At 40.0% G+C, this 23,673-nt stretch overlaps 1 protein-coding gene across 11 annotated transcripts in view; it reads right to left on the bottom strand.

The window, feature by feature from the left end:
• Positions 1–15,187: 15,187 nt before the first annotated feature.
• The window catches only part of PDLIM5 (PDZ and LIM domain 5), a 213,219-nt gene continuing 204,733 nt past the window's right edge, over positions 15,188–23,673 (bottom strand). For all 11 annotated transcript variants that reach the window (XM_057547526.1, XM_057547527.1, XM_057547537.1 and 8 more), the window contains 2 exons: positions 20,160–20,275; positions 15,188–18,731 (listed from right to left, as the gene is read on the bottom strand). In XM_057547526.1, coding sequence (XP_057403509.1) covers positions 18,642–18,731; positions 20,160–20,275 — 206 coding nt within the window. In that variant the 3' untranslated portion in view covers positions 15,188–18,641. The remainder of the gene's footprint in view (positions 18,732–20,159; positions 20,276–23,673) is intronic.

Below are 23,673 nucleotides of genomic sequence, written 5' to 3'. Positions count from 1 at the left end.
GGTAAATGGAATGGTGATGGGAAGAAAGGAGAATAATGCTGGGAGCATTCAGTCTCCCATGGGGCTGAACTTGGTATTCAAGATGAGAAAGGGAAAATTGCACCTAAGCATGTACCTCCAGAGTCATGCTGCCTAGGTCTGAGTCCCAGGCCCTCTACTTGCCACGTGGTCTGCCTAGGACAACCGATGTAAGGCATCAAAGCTGCAGGGGAAGCTAGGCCACAACTGGAGTTAAAACTCTGCGTACTGCTCCCCAAGGCTTATGCCCTGGGGCAGGGCTGTGTCTGCTTTGAGGAAATAGTATCTCTTTGTTACAAAAATGATGCCCACATTCTAAGATGTCTTAGCTGAATCCCTGCTGGGGGGCGGGCTATGCAGACATAGGACAGGCACCTTTTCATAACTCCACTGCTCAGTGGAGTACCTTTCTATAATCCATCTACCCTTAGATGCTGCCTTTTGATTGGATACAACGGCCAGATACAGGCTAGCCTACCAGGTTGAGAACTTGTGCAAGTACCAATCTCAGTAAACCTCAGCTTCTTCAGTATCTACAGCTCACGGGGCTCTTCCAAAGCTTATGTTAGATGATCCACGTGAGATACTTAGCACATAGAAGTGTTCAAAACTGGTAGCAATTTTAAGTGTTTAAAGCAGTCAGGAACCCACGCCACCTGTCTGTGTTCAAAAAAAGCCTTAGGAAAAGTGCCCTTTCCCTAAAGCCTTGTAGGAGGTGCCAGAAGGTTCAGAGATGCCTCCTTATTTGCCTGTTCTGCTTACATTTCTTGTGCATTATGCCCTTCTAGGCCTACTTGTAAAACTGCAGGATGCCGATTTCCTTACACATAATTCTCACAATGGTTATTTAAAATTTATGGCCAAATCTCCCACATGAAGGTGGTCTGGCAGCCATAATTTTTTCCTTCTGTACATAAATGACTATTAACTTGGCGTTTTGCAGACAGGTTTTGATGAACTATGATATTTTGCTTAAAGTCATTCCAAGAATAATGTCAGCCTTCGTAATTGCCTTACCCATGACCACCAGCAAGCAAACATCACCTCAACAGCACAGCTTATATTAAAAGTAACAAACTACAACCAGACAGAACTGTGAATTCGAGAACACAGGGCCGATGGCTCCTTTTCCGCAAGGTTTTGGCGTGTACTCAGAAGTGGCACAGAGCTCAGACTGTAAATATACGTGTCAATTTCTACAAGCAGAGAAATACGCTATGAGCATGGCTTTTGTAGGCTCTTTCAGATTTAAAAAAAAAAACTTGGCAGATGGCTTAACATGAAAACAAAGCCATAATCAAAATTCAGTCACCGTGGCAATAAAAATATTTCAGTTTGTATTTGGGTGCTGTTTAGAACAAATGTTCCCAAATACCAGACTATGTTAAAACGTTCACTCATTCAGATCAAGATCAGACAAATTTATATACATAACACTTACATATATGCATTTGTTTTTACATGTATATGTCAGGACTAGGGACTTCCCTGGTGGCACAGTGGTTAAGAATCCACCTGCCAATGCCGAGGACACGGGCTCGATCCCTGGTCTGGGAAGATCCCACATGCCACAGAGCAACTAAGCCCATGCGCCAAAACTGCTGAGCCTGTGCTCTAGAGCCCACGAGCCACAACTACTGAGCCCACGAGCCACAACTACTGAGCCCATGTGCTGCAACTACTGAAGCCCACGCACCTAGAGCTCATGCTCCGCAGCGAGAGAAGCAACCGCAATGAAGAATATCCCCCGCTCGCTGCAACTAGAGAAAGCCCTCGTGCAGCAACGAAGACCCAAATGCAGCCAAAAGTAAATAAATAAAATAAATTTATATATGTCAGGGCTAGATTGTCAACAAGGTTTACTTCGGAAAAGTTGTCGGTTATTCTGAGATTGTGTCCTTTCAACTTCTTTGATGTTAAAATGTTCTTTTATGTAATGATTTCCATAAGCAAATGATAGCTGTCAACCTGTGACAAGTTTAAAAATCGGCAGCCTCTGACTTTTGGTTTTTTGGAAACGTGAATGCTACAGAAAATCCAAAGGTGTCAAAACCAAAGATTGACTGTATTTTCTATTTTCCCGGCCACTGGTTTGCTCTGACATAGGCCGACTTATTCTCCATCAAAGAATTGGGGTTGGGGGAAGGGTGCCTAGACCTTCTCCATGTTCTCACAGTCTCAGGGCAAACAGGTTTGCATAGAGAGCCACAGCCCACCATGAAATCCACTGAGAAGTGTTCCAGAGAAACATATATGCATTCATATATGGGTTATAAAGAAACGTATATATGCAAAGATAAAGAAAAAATATCTGGCTCCTTATGAAATGTATAGTTCCAATAAGACCTTTGCTCAAAACCTGGTACTTTGCATCATTTTCTATCATTTCGAACAAATGGACTTTCTCACACATATTCAACAGAGAACAGCTCTCATGCCATGCAACCTTGGGTAAAATCGCTTTTCCTAGACAGACCTTTCTGTCCTCAGCTGTAAAAAAAGGGTTGGACTCAGTTGCTAACGTACCTCCCAACACTAACAAATAATTCTCTGCTCCCCAGAATAGCTTGTTTAGTGGGGAGATTTGAATGGAGGTTGGTGAATATTAAGGATTAATAGCAGTTGCATAAAGTGCCGTATGCACCAAATTTAAAGGTCTATTTTCATGTATCCCTTTGTCCTTTTTCTTGCTTCTCAAAACTCTTTCATCATGTTCCTCTCCCACTGACAGCCCTCCGTAGCTGTTCATTAGTAAATCAGAGGCCTGGCACTCGAGTGTTTGCCAGACCAGGCAGATGATGAAGATGAGTGAAGAGCCTGCAGGACCACAGGAGCAAACTGAGAAAGAAGCGACAGCAGCCACTTGGTTCCAGCACCTTCCCACCAGGGAGGATGAAAGCTGCCACATCTTCATAGCGCCAAGACAGAATTCTGACTTTTGGGTATATAATCTTCAGAGTTTAAACAGTTGCCAACTATGTTAAAAAAAAGTTTTTTTTAACCTAATGGCCATATAGAGATTGCAACTGGCAGGGAGGCTGCTTGTTTCCAATTTCTGACATAAAGGATAAAAATTCTCATTGTCAAGACTCTGTCATGTAGCCCTGACTTCTACTGGTGCCCCAAACATTCTCTTCATTATGTCTTGAAATCAGCAAGTGAGTCCAACACTTCTGACTTATAGATGAGGGCACAGAACAATACGAGGTCTGATTCTGTCCTTTGCTACCTTGTGAAACATACTTAACTATTTTGAACCTCAGTTTCCCTAGCTTTAAAATAAAGTCACTAATTCTTCCCTTCTGGGTTGTTAAATGCCCGCCTCCCCGCCCCCCTTTCCCTATTCCTTCCAGACTGGAGGTATCTTTGGACACATCTTGGGCCACTACTTGGGCCTATTCTCCGCATGCCATCCTCCTGGATTCTGCACAAACGTTAAGGTCTGACCATCTACACCACGCCCCTATGCCGCCCTTTCAGACCAGCTAAATCTGGAGTGACTTATCGGCCTGATCCCCTCCATAAACAGTTGTTTTCTGCAATCAAGTATTTTCTTTTGGTCTGTCGTTCCTCTGTCTCATTCTGGATTTAAGAGAAGGTGTTGAAGATAATTCCCACTTTCAAATTATAACCTCAGAAAGATTTAAATTATTTGAAAAGAGAACATGCTCAGAAACTGTAGTTTTCAAATTCTGATTAGTCCTAAGTATCATCCTGTACATAAAGCCATACGCCCCCCCCCCCCCCCCCTGCAGGGACACAGAACTTCCACTCTGGATAGCTCAGAGATTTGGAAGAAAGGTATCTTTTTAACAGGTGCTTTTTTTGATACCGACAAGGACCAAATTTCAATAGCCACAGCTAGGAACCTGTTCTACTCTGCTGGTTAAACACCAATAATAATTAGTAGTACTGTCACAGCTGCTTCCTCTTGTCTCCCAAAACATGGTCCTAGTTCTGAGCTGCTGCTAAGATTCTGCTCTAATTTTGCTCTGGGCTATGTCCAGACTTGATGGTGAAACGCTTTGGCTACACCAAGGTACGGTGGAAGCCCCAGGAGTGTTTTTTGTCAAAGCCTTGCTTTAGTGATAAACCCTGCTCTCTAAGGAGATAAGTAACGCTCTCCTGCGGCAATCCATTTCAATATCTGTCCAGCACAGGTTTCTCTGGAGATTTATTTGCACTAAGTTCCCATGATGTCACATAGAGGTGGTGATCTGGAAACAGAATTGGAGAAAAGTGTTTGCGGGAATCATTCTCAGGACTGATGGGTCAAGGAGGGTGGTAACGGAGAATGCAACACCAATGAGCCTTTCCTACTTGGGCTAAGCGATCAACTGTCAACGGTTCATAACCTTCTGAAGCTCATAAAATGAGCCATACAGATTGGCACGCACACACGGCGTACCTGGATTCCAGAAGGAACAAATACTGTCCTGAGTATAAAACATTGTTCTACGTGTTTAGAGGGAACCATCTGTAAAGATTTGAAAACTTTATTGCCTGGCCAGAAAGCAGTTTGAAGAACAAGGTAAACGCTGTCCAGCTGGATAGTAACTCGAGGTGACCGAGCCAAGGGCAGGGCAGGGAGGAGGAGGGCAGCCAAGGAAGCGTTTTTCTTGACACTGCTAAACAAGCCACACCATAGCCTCCACCACCGACAAAGTCCAACACCAAGACCGAGTGTAAATCCCCATACTCTTAACATGCACACATTCATGATTTGTTTGGGGGACTCGCTTTTACCTTTAAGCTGCTGCCGATAGTTATGTTTGGGGTGGAGATTACAATGTGATTTTCCCAAAGCTTTGCAGGTTTCTAGAATGGTGATTAGCAACACTTAAAGAGAGATAATCAGTGAAAAAAAAATACAAGTCTCCTACTTTTAATTGCAAGTGAAGTTCCTCAACACCTCTTTTGAGGGGTTATGGGAAGAAGGCAGAGGTTATTTCCTTCACCTGTGGATGCAGGTACACCCACTTAACCTCTTGGGCCTTCAGCAACGTAACAGCTGGTCATTTCGTCTACTTTCCACTCATCCGGGCCCCGAGGAATTCTAGGCAAAGCCCCTTCTCTGTGCCTAAGAGCCGATTTGAGCAGGGAGTTATGGAAGGCTCATGTCATAGAGTGGCAGCCCTGCGAGAACGAGCTTCCCCCAGGCCCAGAAACGGCAAGAAAGAAGAAAAGGAAAATTGGAGACTACTAAATTTTGTATCACGGAAATTAGGGGAAGTCCAGACTTGTGAAATTTCATCAAGATGAGAACGACATAATTTCTCTTACAAGCCAAAAATAGAGTGTTCAGGAAGCCCTGCCCTGTGAGCAAATCACAGTAAAAGTCAAAGGTGGTTAGTAACACGACAGACACACTCAGGCCTTCATTCATTTAGACATTGGAATGTGGTCCTCCAGTTGCCAAAGATCCACCTCCCAAGTGGGGATATGCAGAGAGAGAGGGAGAGGAGAGAAACATGCCATCCTAAAGGACTTGTTAACTATTTTCCATTAAAGTAAAAGCCCAAGTCCCCCCTTCTGGAGCCTTCCCAATCCCCTTCTCTCCCTCCCCAGACCCCTCTCTTTCTCTCCCACTCGCCCCAGCCACATTGGCTCTGTGCTGTTCTCTGAATGTGCCAAGATGTTTCCTTTGCCTGGAACAACCTTCTTCCAAATATCCATGTGGTTCCCTCCCTCCCTGTCTGGTTCACCAACACCTACCCTGCCTTTCCCTCACCCTTCTTTATTTTGCTTCATTTACTAGCTGATATTCTATAGATTCAATTGCTACCTTGTTCATTGTGCCTCTCCTTACTGAATGTAAGCTTTTGGAGGGAAGACACGTGTGCTAAATCCCAAGTGACTAAGATGGTGCACGTTAAGTGCCAGGTGCTCCAACACGTTTGTTCCGTAAACGAACGTGTGAAAGGATGGATGAGGCAGCAACGTATGTGGACCATATTTTTTCAACTCCCTTGCGGAAGTATTTTATGGGATGAGATTTAATATTTTGCTCTTAGAGCTGATATAAACATGACTTTATACAAATGATGGTTTTTCCTACCCATTCCGAGATTGAAAACATGTGCAAGAGACCTTGGGTAACAAAATGGCCCAAGGATCAAACACAGATTCCTTTAAGAATCCAGGGCCAAGAGGCTTCCTCACAACACTTATTTGCATCTTTTAAATCTGAATGTACAGACCACATAGCACCCTTCTCTTAATTGCCAGGAAAATAATAATGTAATACCACCGTTGTTACCAATACAGGGAAATTGTGCACACATGCAAGGGGCTATTCTAATTAAAATTATCTGTGCTTTTTGTAAGTTTTATAATTTTCACTTGCTATTATGCTCTCTATTGACAGGTGTATCTTCTTGCTCCTTACTATGTTGCATAGCATTAGAAGTAATGTTATTTTGCTGTTTCCTAGGAGACCATGTTCTTAAAATTGCTTCCAAGTCCCTCTGAGATGGAGGGAAGTCAAAAAAATCAGGCCAAATATCATTGTACTGGAATAAACCAAGAGGCGAGTCATTTCCCAGAGGGTGGGAAGAGAGAGAAAGACACAGAGACAGAGAGAGAAACGGGAAATTAAAAGAGGATGACCCCGACGGAACAGTGGAGAAATATCGTGCTGCCTTGCTTCCAGACTAACCTAAACGTATCCTGGAATCTCCATTGCTCCGTTGAGAACAGCATTCACCCTGGCCTCTGGCCAAGAGGGTTTAGTGGGAAAAGTATTAACGCCTGCAAGGTGGTCTCACAGCAAGGTCCCTGAGGACAGAGGTTCCAGTATAGCTGGGGAAAAGCTGGAGGAACAGGCCGATTGCAACGTCGTGGCGTCTGCTGCTAAGTGACAAGGCACTGTATCCTATAACAAACCGCAGCTTCAGCATGGGAGAGGGGGGAGGAACGATTGAAACCCTTATGTCCCACAGATGGATGCGGAGTGAGTGAGTGAGCGAGCAGCGCTGTCCTCGAAGAACATAACCTACACCTGAACAGGCAGGGCTTTGTTTAGGTTTAAGCCATGGCAACAAACTGTAGCTTTGCGGCTCCCAGAGCAGCTGTACCGAGGGACCCTGGGCAAGGCCGGCAATGGCGGGCCCGGAACCCCTCCTCTGGGCTCTGCAGTATTATATCTTCAAACAGCACCTAAGTGTTAAACCTTCAGTCCATTTGCGCAGCACAGCTAAGAAAACAGAGCAAGTCCCAGACCTCCCCGAGTGGCTGCAGACAACCTTTCCTCTTCCCTCCCCCTCCCAGACCGAGTAGTTTTCAATAGTTTGAAAAGAAAACAACAACAACAAATAACGTTGCTCGTTAGTTTCCGGGGATGGGGTGGGGTGGGGAAGCACTGAAGACATGGATTATGATTAAAAACAAAACCAAAGAACTAGTCTTGAGAAGTCAAAGTCATTGCCGAGAATGTGAATGCATGTGTATCAAGCAGAACAAATCCACCATCCCCAAAGGCGGCTGCGTGCCCACACTGGGAGCGATTCAGGCGGCCTTTCCCTTAGGCGGCTTCCAAACCTCGTTCCTAAGAACCTGAAAAGCCCGGAGTTTCTCTGGTGGTTTTGCAAATCAGAAATATCTTTTGCTTAAAAAAAAAAAAAAAAAAAAATCTAGGAAATTAACGCGCCAAATGCTTACCTCTGGGATGTTCTATGTGTTAGCTTCTGAAGATGTTTTGAAAGAGTTATGAAAACAATCAAAATGTAGACTCCACCGATCTAGTTAATTTTTATAGAGAAGGACGGTCTGGTCAGGATTGGACCCAGGCCATTTCCGAGATCAAAGAAGTAACTCGCGATCAACCGGACCAAACACCCAAATCCATTCCTCCCGGCTCGCGCATGCTCTTTTATAACTTGCTGCCGCACCCGCTCCCCACCTCCCGTGAACTTTATCTTTAAAGGTTAGGGAAATTAACACTCCTGATATGGAATGAGGAGGAAAGCCCCTACCACTTGAGATTTAATTTAACTCCTCACTTACTGGCAGGGCTGCACGTTCACTGGGGCATTCAGGGCTCCAGCTCGGCCAACGGGCAGGGCTGTATGCGATCTGGTGTTATCTGCTCGGCTTTCCACGAGCGCCATAGAAATCCTGGAAAGAAAAAAGGGTGAAAGAAACTTGCAGAATTCCCAGAGTAGATGGTGTTTCCCTACGTATCTAAATTTTCAGAAATCAAAGCATGAGTCTGATGTTAGACACAAGAGGAAGAGAGAAAACGCTGGTTTCTCTGAAGGCCCCTCACCATTTTGTTTCAGGACGTGCAAGCGAGAGAATCCCTCCTCCGCGTGTGGTCAGGCGACCAGCAGCATCAGGCAAAGCTTGTCAGAAGTGCAAATTTATTGGCCCCCATCCCAGCCCTACCCAATCAGTGTCTCTGAGGGTGGGCCCAGGAACGCCCTTTAACAAGATCCTCAGGTTATTTGCATATTAAAGTGAGAAGCAAGGGTCTAGATCTATAACAGGTGCTTCCCAAAGAGTGGTCTTCAGACCACCAGTATCAGCCTCACCTGGGAACTTGGTAGACATGCAGATTTTCACCTGCTCCAGACCTACTAAATCAGAAACTGGGGGTGAGGCTCAAAAAATCTAGTTTTGTCAAGGCCTCCAGAAGATTCTGACTCACACCAAAGTTTGAGAACCACTGGTTTAAAACGTCAAGGCAGGCACGACTAAAGGTATTCACGCTAAAAGAAAAAACGTGAGCTAGTATTTCCCAAATTGTATCATGTAGAATACATAGATGTTTTTAAATATATTTAAGAAATGCATAGTTAAAACTGTTATTCTTCTTTTTCATGGTAAGATTACTCAGTTTAAATGTGCATTGTGAATCTCTGAGATGGTTGATGGCAATTCCCAAATTTATTTGGGAACATTTAAGATTTAAGCTATAGCAGTCCATTCAGATATTGCATAATATGTCTCATTTTCTGAACAAAGGACTAACAATTTGAACCTGTTTTTTGAGTAATATCTCTTATTGTCTCCTAGAAAAAAGGCTGAATAGATTATAGCTCTGGTATGTTTACAGGTACTATCGTATTTGTGTCTCGACAACTTGCTAAGATATTGGAGAATTATCCTCCAAGATGAAGGGACACACTAGTAAAAAAAAAAAAAAAAGCACAGACTCAACCAAATTCTGTAGCTTTTCCAAGGTCAGAAGGTTCCTCAGGGAGGGAACACCAAAGAAGTTGGTCTGCTGGTCAATTGCCCAGGGTGCCCATGCATGAGAAGCTCTAAACATCACTGGAAACACTAAACATCTCATGGAGAAAATTGTAATTCATTAGGGTGATTCTTGGGGAGAGAACTTCATGGGGTTGAAATGGGATACTCTAATAAGCAGCACAGAGTCAGGGATTGAGAGTCCTAAGGGAGACTTTGGAGCAACACCGCTAATCCTGGCCGAGGGCTTCTTTGCTGAGGGGGACGGACAAGCACGGGGCAGAGCTAAGTGGGTCGGAGCATGTTAGGAAGTTGATCTCTGCTTCCAGGGACCCTCCACCTACCCCTTTACCTGCAACAAAGTGTGCAGCCTTCCCTTTACATAAATGTTGAATAAAAATATAAAAAAACAACACCGTTGACTTGGGGGTGATCCAAATTATTAGCCTGCCTGTGGCAACCCTATAAATAAGTTCAACCTGGGTGTCATCAAGATTCAACTCAGAGAGGCTTATCAAACGCTGGTGCCTGTATTCCTCCTAAACAAAGTTCCCTCTCTTTAAACGCTTGACTCAAATACTTACATACAACCACTGCATTCAGTATAACCGCTCTACTTTGACAACAGCTAAAGTTGGTCTCGAGATAAACTGAACTGTGTTCTTGAACCTATTCCATTGGTTCCCCATCAGATTAGCGTGAGAGTGAAATTTATTAGCATAGGCGTGATCTTCATTACAATCATTTCAAGATATTCTACAGTAATTTCTTCCCTCTTTTTTATTTTCAGAACATTTTGTTACAACCTGGAGCTCAAGCAAGCTCTGTAACCAAGTCAGGGCTCTCAAAGCAGCTGAGGGTGAAGTCAAATCACACAGGATTCTGCATGTAATAAATGTAATCATTACAAGTCTAAAAGACACGATTTCATCAGCGTTATTTTAGCTTGAACCAGTTTAAGAGCCTAAACACTTAAGACTTAAGCCAGAGAAGTCCGTTCACATATTTCATAATATGTCTCATTTTGTGAACAAAGGATTAACAACTTGAATGTAAGAAGCAGGTGTGAGCACTCTTGATAGGTCAAAACCTTAACACCACCAAGACAAGTCTCTAATTTCTGGGCATAGTACGTGGCATGCGTGAATTTTGTTTCAATATGTTTTCCATAGTGATAGCTTAGCAAGTCACATAGCCATATCCTACCCAGACTTCCATTCCTAGTGGCAGAAGTATTTGCTGATGATTGAAAGGTCATGTAAAACAGATGTGAGGGCAGCTGGATTTTCCAGCTATGCTTCAGTGGACTTAGCAGTGGTGCCTGCCACTACCAAACAGCAGAGAGATTTTATTTCAATTGAGTAAAAAAAGAATATTAGGCAACCTTGTCAGCATAATTGGATGTATACGCAGTTTCTCACCGAGCTCTCACCTTTTCCACCTTCCACTCTTCACTCAGGGCCTGGGGCTAACTTCATCACACTGCAAAGGTAACAATGAACTGGGTGTCAACCACCCTGACCTGTTTTCCAACATGTTATAAATAGGTTATTATTGACCTCTGAGTGTGGAAGTAATGGAAATTGCATTTCCTACAGCTTTCTCATTTGTTTGGTATCACATTGGGTGTTATCTCCACTTCAAACTAACATAACTTACTCTCATTATTCCTATGCTTCTTTGAAATGAAGCAACACAAAGAACAGCAAATGGTGCATTGCAGAGGGGGCTACTGCATCACAAATACCCTTGAAGAACAGATGGTCCATCTGCAAACCTCCCAAATATTGACATCTGTGTGGCAGGCCAACTGTACAAGTCAGACAGATACAGCTTTAAGTTTTACACATTCTATCAAAATTAAGTAATTCCTAAAACTGTCCTTTACTAACTGAATATATGGGAATTCTCCCTTATTAATAAGAGGAACTCTAAGGGAATGTGAATGAAATACTAAATTTTCTCTCTAATCTTTTAAAAAGTCTAAGTCTCAGATTTGCCAATTAATAACTATGTTGTTAGAGAATCATTTCTCTGAGTCTTCATTTTCTCATCTCTAATACGTGGGTTAAAAATACTTGACTCTCCATTTATCAGAACCTTAGAGTGTATTAGTGTACCCTAGCGTGAGAGATGAGATAATATGCCACACAAGTTACAATGACTATACAACAAATATAAGTTATTATTATAGACCCACTGGACTTGATCTTTCATGGTTTATTGTGAAGGGGAAATTATTAATCTCTTTGCTTTCTATTACTAATATGAAAATAATCCATTTTTTCTATTTGATAGGGGTTTAGGTTTATACAGAAAAACTTCTATTAACTGAAATTCCAATTAACTAACACAAACTTTCATTTAAGAATGTTTTACTCATTTTAACCATAGGAAAGCATTAGTACAATAAAATAAAGTCATTAAAGAACCTTTTGGTTCTATCTTAGGATATATCCAACTAAATCTCTGAAATATTCAGAACTGTTCAATTATATGGTATGTTTAGATGGTAGCTCTTGAGAAAAACAATCAGTGCTACATTATGTTTACTTTGCATATTGAAGGTATACTAATTATCAGAGAATTTTGACAATAAAGAGAGAAGTTAGAAGAATTTCTTGTTCTACTTTCCACTTCATCAAGAATAGGCATTGATGTTCTGGATAATGGAGGTTTCAATTTAGCTGAGAATCTGAAGTTTTATTTTGCACCCAGACATGCCAATTAACAGCTTACTGATTTTCAGTTCCAAACTCACCCTCAGTACCTGCTCCGTGATGCTGCACCAGACTTTTCAACCGTTTCTCCTGTACAGCGGGCACAGTGTTAGGCTCTGCCAGCTGTCAGCCAAGGAAGCTGAAGGAACAGTGCAGAACTCAGGGGCTTCTCCTCCCGGCTCCGGGTGCTGCATTTGGCTTTGTCTTGCTCCAGCGGCAGGGTTCAGTCACGGTGCAGGTGTGTGGGAACGTCTGCTGGAGCTCTGCCTCAGCTGTGTGTCCAGCGTGCACGGTCCCTCAATGACCTCACGTCCCTGGCCTGGGCCTGGTGACCGCCTTGCCAAAGCTCCCTCGACGTGGATACTGCCTGTTCCAGGCCTCGTGCCCCCAGCAGTACCCCGATGCCCTTTGCACACCTACCTACCGGTCTTAGCTTACCTGTATTCGGAGGGCTGTTTCCTAGTTCTGGGCAACTGAGGACCAGCTCTGGTCCAGAGAACTTCTGTGTCATCGTGAGCTGCAATCACACATTCTTCAACAAGGTCTGACCTCCGGCCATGGGAAGGGGGCCTCCTTCTAAAGTTGTCCTTCCTCGGGTCCTCTCTCTCAGCCCAAGGTTACCCTTTAGAGTTCTCTTTATATTTTCATAGTTATTTTCCTATCATAGCTTAGTAATTCTTTGCATTAAACTTCTCCTGTTAAGTTACTGTGTAATATCTGACTCCCGATGGGATTTAGGCTGATCCACCAGGACTAATCAAACACATTTCCCTTGCAAGCTCTAATTTATACCCTGAACATCTATATTATGTTGATATATTGTTAAAGATCATCTACAACTCCCTGATTCAGGCATAAGAAAACTATAATAGATTCACAGCGTTGATTTGTCTCTTTTCAGGCATAAGTACTGGGTTCACTTCAGTGCCTCTCATCTTGCCTATGAAGTTCATTTTTATTTGAAGCATTTATAATAGTACCAGAAAAATTAGTAAGCAGTAGCATAATAAACAGAGCAGAATAAATGGTAAGTTTCAGTTGATAAAGCCATAATTACTTTAACTTATATTTCAAATTTCATACTTGAAAAGCACCATGGATTCTTCTGCTCTTCATTTCATTCAACTAAGGAGGCTTGGGATTGTCAATGTTCTCAAGCAAACAGGGTAGAGAAAACTTCCAGGTTCAGATGACACCAATAGGAGGTTATCTAAGCAAAAACTTTTATTTATGCAAAAATTAATATTGGTAGAAGTCATTGGAGTTCAGTTTACTTTCCTACTTACCAAGGGAACAGTTTGGCATATCAGTGATACACTAGGGGAAAAAAGAAAATCAAGACACCTCTAAAGAATACTACAGACTACTAAAATACCTTAAACAAACAACATTATTTTTGAGTAAGTGCACAGAATAGCACCAGCTTTGTGTGCTTTACAAGCAAAAGGAAAAAAGAGAAAAGGAAAGAAAAAAAATTAAAAAAAACAAGTATATTTGAACTTAGCAAATGTGACAATTTAGAACATGAAGCTGAAAAACTAATTTGAACCCAATTATTAAACGGAAACTTTGTCCTTTGGAACATGGACGCATTAGAGACCATGTCAATCAATTCACGGAGCTAGCACAGAAGTCATTTTCCTTGGGAGCGCAGGAGAAATTGACAAATGATACTCTCTGTGAATTCGCAATTGTTTTATTTTTTCCCGAAGTCAGTGATCAGTGCTTTTCTCACATGGAAATGTTTTCTTCTTTTACACTAAGCAACGGTTCCAAGCTTTCTTGTATATGATTAACATAGTTACAGACACAGGAAAAAAAATTCCTTGTTGGCAAACTTTCATTTAATAGGGCTCCTCCAGTGTTTTGCCATGAGTGCCAATCGTTAAACACACCTTGCTTTTCCCCAGCTCTGTGTTTAAGGTGTGGAAGCCACGCCTTTCCTATTAATCATTGATGCATTCTTGCTACCTACTCAGTCAGCTTCTAAATCATGGACTAAAAAGTTCAGTAATATAATACCACCTGCAATCTATTCTTCATAACATGAACAGTTGAGGGGATCAGACACTTGCCACCAAATACTATCCGTATCTGCTTAGTATGATAAACATACAGGCTACTTTGACTTCTGGAGGGAAAGGGATTCTTTCACAAACTTCTGGACTTGGTGTTTCCTGAGTTAAATGCTCTCGTTCATAAATACAACACAAAACCGTATCAGTCTGAGATTTCTGTTGGGTAGCCATGCGTCCTAGCCCCTTTCCTCTTTAAAATTTTAAATACTGCAAAGGAACCACTTTCCCTGGGTGGCTCACACACTGGGAATGAAACCTCCTCTGTGGAATTTTGGCACCTTATTAATGAGTGGTTATGAGTAGGAGCTGCTCTCTCTCAGCAACTCCTATCCTGCCATCAGTCAAGTGTGATTCTGTAATAAATTCCCACAAAGCAAACTATTTCTGGTAATTCTCCCTAATTAACACCAGGCCTGCTAATAATACATCAGGTCCTATGTGTTTCTGATATAACGAAGATCTTGTCTGAGAGGACTCAGAAACGGAAACCACCAACCTAAATAAAGCTTTTGCTGGCAAAAAAGATTTTATATGTAGTTCTGTAAGAAAACCTTTGATAATCTTACATGGGGGACATTTTGACCAGAAAACACTGAATGACAGGGAGGCTTGTTCTGGTTTGAGCACTGAATGGGGATTTACTGTGAACACACACTGTTGAGTCTTAAGCCTATAAATCTTGTACTGGATTACTGTTTCTTAACGAAGGAATGACAGATCTCTTATTTTGTCGGTGCATTTTAATGTGCAATGACGTGATTGATAGAAACCAAACAGCAGCTATTAAAATGTCAGATGCAGACTTGATGTTCTTACAAGTTTGGCTTCTGGAGTTTCATATACTGTGAGCAAATACACTTGAATTTGTCTTTTATTCCAATATACAGCCTGCAACAGAAGCATTCCTCTCAAATTTACACAGTTGGAAAAAAATCTGAAAGCAATGAACAAACAAGGAATAGGTGAGCCTACCTAGTTACAGAAAAGTTAGCTAATGAGATCAGGATGAGTTAAAAATGAAGTAACGTACCCTGGTCAATGAAAGACATGAAAATGTAGATGACGACTGATGTTGTTTGAATAGGATATATGGTACAATATAATGCTTGATAGGGCAGGTTACTCCAATAAATGATTTCAGCAATAAATATTTTTAAAAGAAAGACAATTAGAGCTTACTTATCTATTCACAACCATTTATTGTGCACATGCCACATGCAGAGCATAGATATGGAATAAAATAGAATAAAAGTGACAGTATTTTCAAACATATTGTTTCTGGGACATTTTGATAGGCAAATACCATAAAAGAGGAATTCTCCTGAGAATTATCACATCTCAGCCTATCCTGTGGACATGATTTTTTTTCCCATGACTTAATGGAAACCACTTGCCACCCAAAAAGAAAAACCAGGAAAGCCTGTCTACATCACTGTAGCCATTTATTTACTAAGTGTGTGCACATTAAGGTATTACTATACTGATTATATTTCTCATGTGGTTTTTAATTAGAAAATGTATCCAAAAGCAAAACAGCACATATACAAATTGCAAAATGTAAAGAAACAGCAGATAGAGATTAACACATAAGGCAAATGACACATTGAAAATCCAAACCCAAAACCTTAAAACATTTGGGGGGGGTGATGGGGGACAAAATGAAGCCACATTAAATTTGTGTAAAATTATTCAGTGTGTTTTCCCTTCCCTTATGTCTGAAAAGCTTCTCCTTTCAATAGGAATGACTAAACTCCAAATATCACAAAAATGTTAATATAACTCTAGATTCACACTTGAACAGGGAAGAGGAATTATTTTCTATAAAAGTGGTCCTTGAAAATGGTACCACGAATGCCTTTTTGTATAGATGATTTTTAAACGTAACGCTGAACTAATATTTTGAAGATTAAACTCTTATTTCTACTTGTCTTCATACAGTGACCAAATGATCAGGTTTTAGTTTTAGACTCTAACTGTATCTGAATCAATAGGAAATACGAATGCTACAAGCATATGCAGAGGGCATTATTTTTAGGCTGCTACTTCAGTGAGCAACATTCCGTCCCTGTAGAAATGCTGTACATTTGAACCGATCACTAACATCTGGAAACTGGGGAATTCAAGCAGGGGATGCTTTAGAGTCATGTACTGTGATCTTAATCTGTATTATCCTAAGCACAACATTCCAAAATATACATCTAGAGAGACTAAAAGTAATGCTCTACAATAAAGAGGTAATAATTAAAAAAATGCTACTGACATGGAATATTTATAATCAGAAAAATAAATATTCAGGGAGCTCACCAGAAGATTAAAGTGCTCTCTGCCAGTTATTAAAAGATTAATGCTGGTGTATTAAATATGGCATTCCCCACTGTAAAATACAGAGATTCTTCTGTGTTATAATCAATATTTATTTCACAGGATTAACTGTTTTAGGAATAGACAGAAGAAGGCTTTGCCACAGAAGAGAAGGACAAAGCACAAAGACAAAATGTTAAGTTAGGAAGCGACGTTATCCTTTTAGGGATAAAATTTAGAGAAATGCAACATCATGCTCCATGAATAATATGCAGAAAGAAAAGTGTAATAAAAATGAAATGCTTAATGTAAGATAACTTTATAAGAAATCCAGATCAAATAAAATTCTTTGAAGGAAATACCCAAATGCCATTCCAATGCCACTGACTTATCAAATACTATCTTGGCATATAATCTGTAAAGGCAAAACTAAATAACAACAACAACAACAAATCTCTACCACACCGAAACAAAACCACCAACTTACTTTATGTTGTGTAAAGCAAAGGACTGACACTAAGGTAACGTGACAATGCACAGAGCCGGCATGTCTTCTATAGGTGGTTTCAGCAGCAATGGGAAATAACGCACAATTCAGTTCCAGCTTTTAGAAAACAAACAACAGAAAACTTCCTGCCTCCCTACAGATGCAGGGTGAGGAAGTAGTTTGGGGTTGCTATTGGTGAACCATTTAGTTTGCTACTTTGTGTCACCCTTCTCATTCTTTTATCCCCAGTTAATTATTATCTGCATATAAGTCTGCTAGACAATAAATTAGCAGCTTTCAGGATAGATACCTTGAAAAGTTCTTAGGCAGGTTAAACAAATATTATAGCATAAAACCCCTCCTCTCTAACAAACATGCACACAATGGAAGTGAAGTCACAAGTGACTGATGGGACAGGCAGGGCTTGGGGCTCAGTCTCAACTATAAAAGCACCCTTCCCCAAACAAACTTAAATGATAACTCAATGTGATCATGGGCTTTTGTCCATTTTGGTAACAAAGAAAAAAAAAAACAAACTATCAAATGCCATAATCTCTTTTCTCAAATATCAATAGGATCCACAATTTTACCACAATTGCTTCTCTGTCTTCCTGTGGTATCTACATAATTTTTTCCCTAAAATGAAAAAAACAAAGAAAGGCTGGTCTGAATAATTAATCACGTTCCTCTCTATACTATCAAACCTCTGTGAATCCCAAACTTCATGATTACATTTGGAAGTGGTTCGTTTATTATTGAGAAAGAACTACCAAAAGAAAAAAGAATCTATATTTTTATCACATCCTCAAGCCAATCTTTTATTTTTCCAATGTAGAACTAAAGAAAAAAATTATTCTGCAAAGAGAAATTTCAAACCTTCATCAGTCAGTAGTATAACTCTGAAACTGATCTAATTGATTCATTGTCCAAAAAGGGGGAATTTTAAAAATTTTCTGATCTAATCCTCTGATTTACCATAATTCCCAACCGCATTCTTTTCTATTTATTCTCTTTAAAGACAGAGAAAACTTTCAGGGTCCAAAGTTATTCAACAAGCTCTTTACCTCAGCATGGGGAAGGGAAAAAAAATAGTTTGACTAATATAGGTGGTGAAACATACACAATGAATAGAAATGGTCATATTTTAATAAAAGGCAAAAATTTAAAGTTTATAAGCTATATGGTAGCTTTTTTGGGGTGGAGGGGATCAGAGAAGAATATAACATCTCTTTTGGGCATGACGCATTTTGATCAAAATCTCATTGGCCTTTCCTACTGGAATGATCAACTGTAAAGACAAAAAAAAAAAAAAAAGTATACAGTTTAAAAAACCCTGACACCTACTACTGATAAAATTCTGTTTAAACTCCTATTTACTGTTTTAAAGATAAACACTATTTTTTTTAAAAAACACAATGCTTCACTTATTAATTAAGTGTAAGGCATTTTTATTGCCTTTTATAGATTTACTCACAACTACCTAGTAAGGAAAGAAGGTATAATTATTTCAGCATAGAGGTTGAAGGTTTTTATTCTAAAATTTAATTCTTCACTGATTTATTCTAAGATGAATTTAACAGTCAACCAGGAAACTGGTTTTTATAAAAGTTATTTTATGGGCAGAAAATGCAGGAAAAAAAGTAATAATAAACACCAAACTGTCTCTTTACTTTACGAAGCCAGATATTTCCTCATAGACTTGGTTTTCAAAGCTTGGAATTTATCCCTTCAGGGCCACTATTATTTTTCAAAGCTCCATATAAATATTAAATCTAAAACTTAATCGGTGATTTAAATTCTCCTCTTTCTCTTCAAATTTCTTCTCTTCCCCTGGACGGTTGACTTTCAAAAATTCACAGAGTGAGCATGTTTCTTGCAAAGTGGCTTGTCCTTCTTGGAGAAAAAGGTCTGACCTTCCAAACTTTCACAACATACCTGAAAAAGAAGCACTATTTGAGAGAATATCATTATTTTATCAAGTACACCTAACAAGGGGAAAATGATTTTTTTTTACCCAATGGATAACATGACAAAGCACTTTAGTTGGTTGTGTTAGACCCCCTAACATTTCACGATTACTATTATATTCCATGGAATCTTTCAAAAGCAATGAAGAATGACTTTTTCCTGGAATGCATTCTAATTTATTTAAACTCACTGATCATTATTTTTCTCTATTGGGAATGACTACTTGGCCCTAGTGAAAAAATTAACACATAAATAGGTCACGTTAAATATAATTTCTATTCTCAGAGTCTAGTCAATGTTTTAAATCTGCCTCCTGTTGTAGAGAAACAAAGCATTCAGAGAAGCAACCCAAAAAACCCAGCACAGTTGCTTTGCCACACATTCCCAAGCCCCTAAATATACAGTCGCAGAATACCTGACAGTTCTTTTTAATTCATTTCTTTGTTTCTTAAAATGAAAACCCTAGTCAATATCTGGCTGCTGGAAGTTATGTCGTAAGTTAACTATTCACACTTATGTCTTCTTATTTTTCCTACTGTCTTTGTTAATTTTAATGCTCCCGAGCAGATCTACCAGAGAATAGGAGGAGGCAAATCTGCTAAAAGTTGTTGCTTCTTATAGATTTTATGAAATCTAAAATATGGATGAGGTAAACAAGATGGGGTTCAATGGTAATGTTTGAGGAAATTATTTGACTTCAATTAACAAGCCTTTTTCCCCTTCCTACAATGGGTATTAAAAACTGTTAGAAATATTAAATATAATTTTAAAACAAACATCTGAACAGAATACTTTATTAGATATTTACTTCTAAATTTAAAAAATATATATCTTAGGTTCATGTTAATCTCTGAATCTATACTCATCATTAAAAATAAAACCAAAAACATTAAAATATCAAATGAAAGAGGTAAATATGTTACTACAAGTTTATTATAGTCTCAAAAAGAAAAGAACATTCATAGACTATTACTAAGGAAGGAAATGGATCAACATACAGTTTACTTTCAGTGTTAAGTCAGTAATAGATTTTTATAACATTTTACTTCTATTTTAAGAAGTACCTATGTTTTCATAAATTACTAAAAACACTCCAATAAAACCTAGTTTAAAAAAAGTAAAAGGCTCTTATTTTTTTAAGAAATATATAGCTTCTCCTTATAAACAAAAATGTATCAAAAATAGGATTTTCTCTAAAGGGGTAAACATCATATTCTGTGCCAAACAATTTCAAAAAGTACTGAAAATTTTCATAAACAATTTTCAAAATCACTGTAAAAATATTTCTAGGTTTGAAGTACTGAAAGATATTAAAAACTGTTCTTTCCATTTAGTGCTTAGGCTAGAACCGGCCATACCGTGGCTCCTTCAATTCGGAAACAAGAGTTTACTTACTGAGCATACAAAGCAAGTGTCGTGCCAGGTGTAGGCCAGAGCTTCCAGGAACATGTCACCAGCTTCTATGGGAAACTCACATCCATGGCATATAGTGCCAAAGAGGGCATAATAATCTGTATTGGGGCAGGGGTAGGGGTAGACACAATTTAAACATGACAAAGCTTTAGAATGATAGGTTTTAGAAAAGAGCAGCAAAATGGGAATGAAATGAGATGATGAAGATTAAGTTACTAGTAACTGGAAAATTTTCAGATGTCATAAAATTTGACTTGAGATACACGCGTAGTATATTTCAGGTTACCCTTGGTAAACGTTATATACGCAGCTTAACATCCTCTATTATATTCTTCCATATAATACTCCTCAGGTCTGTCCAACTTCCTGAGTGCCCAGGTAGGCATGAAGAAGAGCACTGTGCTCTGATAAGTTATCAACAGACATGATTGTTTCAATAAAATATAAGAGAACTTCCAGTGACTAGTAACAATAAGACCAACGAACATAAATGAAGAAGAAATACCTGATATTAGCAAATTTCATAGCACATCTGACTTGGTAAGGAAGAAAAACAAGTCACAGGAAACCTCCATGAATGAATGCTGTGACTGAGTTTCTGGCTGGACTGTATCACAACAATATTAGCCACTATTTCTTTTGCCATATTTTCTTTTCCATTTTATGACTTCATGCTGAAAATCCTTAGCCAGAGAACACCTCTTACTTGACACAGATTAGAGTCATAAAATATTAATATCTTCCTTCTGAAGAAAGCAGTTTTGACAAGATGTCTCTGTATTATCACTACATTAGAACTTACTGGCAATTTTCTTTTCTTTTCTGCAGCTGCTCTTACTATGTGTGTTCACTCATGGTTCACGCTGTGACTCTGGACACTTCCAATCCCACCTGGGCTGGAGGAGAAAGTAGGCTACCACCCGCGGCGTGAGCCACCTTTCCAGCAATCCCCAATACTGCTCAGTGCCAGCTGTTCAACACGCACCCCCAGAGCCCCACTGTGCGCCAGGCGCTGTTCTAGGCACTGGCTGGGGGCACAGGGGAGAAGACAGACGGGGTTGTTCACCTCATGGGGTTTACAGTCTCACTGGGAGCAGGATGTCGTCATTTATTATATTTTAAAAATAAATACCATAGGTCAAAAAGAGTCATGTACCAAAATGTTCATTGCAGCTCTATTTACAATAGCCAGGACATGGAAGCAACCTAAATGTCCATCGACAGATGAATGGATAAAGAAGACGTGGCACATATATACAATGGAATATTACTCAGCCATAAAAAGAAATGAAATGGAGGTATTTGTAATGAGGTGGATGGAGTTAGAGTCTGTCATACAGAGTGAAGTAAGTCAGAAAGAGGAAAACAAATACAGTATGCTAACACATATATACGGAATCTAAGGGGAAAAAAAAAAAAAAAAGGTCATGAAGAACCTAGTGGCAAGACGGGAATAAAGACACAGACCTACTAGAGAATGGACTTGAGGATATGGGGAGGGGGTGGGGTGAGATGTGACAGGGTAAGAGAGTGTCATGGACATATATACACTACCAAATGTAAAATAGATAGCTAGTGGGAAGCAGCCGCATAGCACAGGGAGATCAGCTCGGTGCTTTGTGACCACCTAGAGGGGTGGGATGGGGAGGGTGGGAGGGAAGGAGATGCAAGAGGGAAGAGATATGGGAACATATGTATATGTATAACTGATTCACTTTGGTATAAAGCAGAAGCTAACACACCATTGTAAGGCAATTATACTTCAATAAAGATGTTTAAAACAAAAAAATAAATAAATAAATAAATGATAATAAACAACTTCAGATTGTGACAAAGACCATAAAGGAAAGAAAAGAGTGATGCGATAAAGAATAATTGGGGGAGGTGTATAATACTACACTCTAGAGGGGGTTAGGAAAGGCTTCCCTGAGGAGAAAACAGTTGTGCTGTGACTTGAAAAAAAGGGGGGAAGAAATCACCTCAGAAGAGCTGGGGAAGGACATTCCAGTCAGAAGAAATAGCAAGTACAAAAGCCCTGAGGCCGGAAGTAACCAGCAGGTTCAGAAACAACCAAGGGGCCGGGTATGGCTAGAATCCAGTGACAGAAAATCAGGTGGAAGAGATGAGGTTGGCAAAGCTGGCCCTAGGGAGGAGTATAGTTTTTACTCTAGTGGAAGCCATAAGGGTGTCAAGCACAAGCTGATTCACATTCACACAAGTGTTACTGTAGCTATCTGAGGGTGGGGGGGAAGAAGATAAACCATTTTGGCTGGCAATTATAATGCCCAGGCAAAGAATGAGGGTGAACTGGATTTAGTGGGGACAGTGGAGGTGAGAGAAATGAATGAATTCCATATCCACTGGGGGTAGAACTGTTAGAATTTACTAATTAGACTGGGCAAAGAAGGGTCAAGTCATGCTGACCAGCTTCAAATTAGAAGCTGACTGCTTCTTTAACTTGACTACCATGGACTATTCCCTTTGTCCAGCACCACCCTTTGAATTGCAAGGTAGAACAACAATAAAACCCCATAGTGGCGATGCAGGGGTACTGAGTGGAGGCATAATAAAGGAAAAATATTTTATTTTTTGAAACATGTATGTGGAGTAGTAACATCTAAGTAAGGATAATATTAATAAATAAGTGCTAAGAAAGCTCACTTATAGCCTTTGGGAAGGAAAAGGAAGTGTTCAGAGTTTAGGTAATAGGATAAATGTCGTAGACTGGTCTTTAGAGCCTGCTTTTTAAAAAATAATCTTGGGGCTTCCCTGGTGGCGCAGTGGTTAAGAATCTGCCTGCCAATGCAGGGGACACGGGTTCGAGCCCTGGTCTGGGAGGATCCCACATGCCGCGGAGCAACTAGGCCCGTGCGCCACAACTACTGAGCCTGTGCGTCTGGAGCCTGTGCTCCGCAACAAGAGAGGCCGCAATAGTGAGAGGCCCGCGCACCGCGAAGAAGAGTGGCCCCCATTTGCCGCAACTAGAGAAAGCCCTCGCACAGAAACGAAGACCCAACACAGCCAAAAATAAATAAATAAATAAATTTATTAAAAAAAATAATAATAATCTTAACCAAGGGAGCAGTCCAAACCACAATTACCCTCCCATTCAGTAAAAGTAACAAAGGATTTCCAATTTGTTGTCAAAGCAGTGGTCTTCAAGAGCATATCACTACTATATTCAAAAGTTGAATATTCCTCATTTTTATAACCACTGAAAGTTCACTAGTGGAGTGTAAGAGGTGGCTTTAAGCTACACGATTTGGTAGGATTTATATCCAGAAGTTATTCGGGATTCAAGAATAATAGTTTTCTAAATTGCTTACATGGTCATTTCTCTTAATGAAGCTGGGAATATGTTTTGACCAAGTCACATAAAAATCTTGCATAGTTTTTTTGCTATCTATTTAAAGTAACATCAAGCGCTCCTAGAACATCCAGCAAAACTATTTTGCCCAATATTTCCTTTCAGCTTTATAGCACTATAAGGGATAAT

This window comes from Balaenoptera acutorostrata, chromosome 5 (assembly GCF_949987535.1).
Source record: "Balaenoptera acutorostrata chromosome 5, mBalAcu1.1, whole genome shotgun sequence".
Taxonomy (NCBI): Eukaryota; Metazoa; Chordata; class Mammalia; order Artiodactyla; family Balaenopteridae; genus Balaenoptera; species Balaenoptera acutorostrata.
The sequence above is the reverse complement of the archived record's forward strand: the minus strand, read 5'-3'. Positions and strand labels throughout refer to the sequence as shown.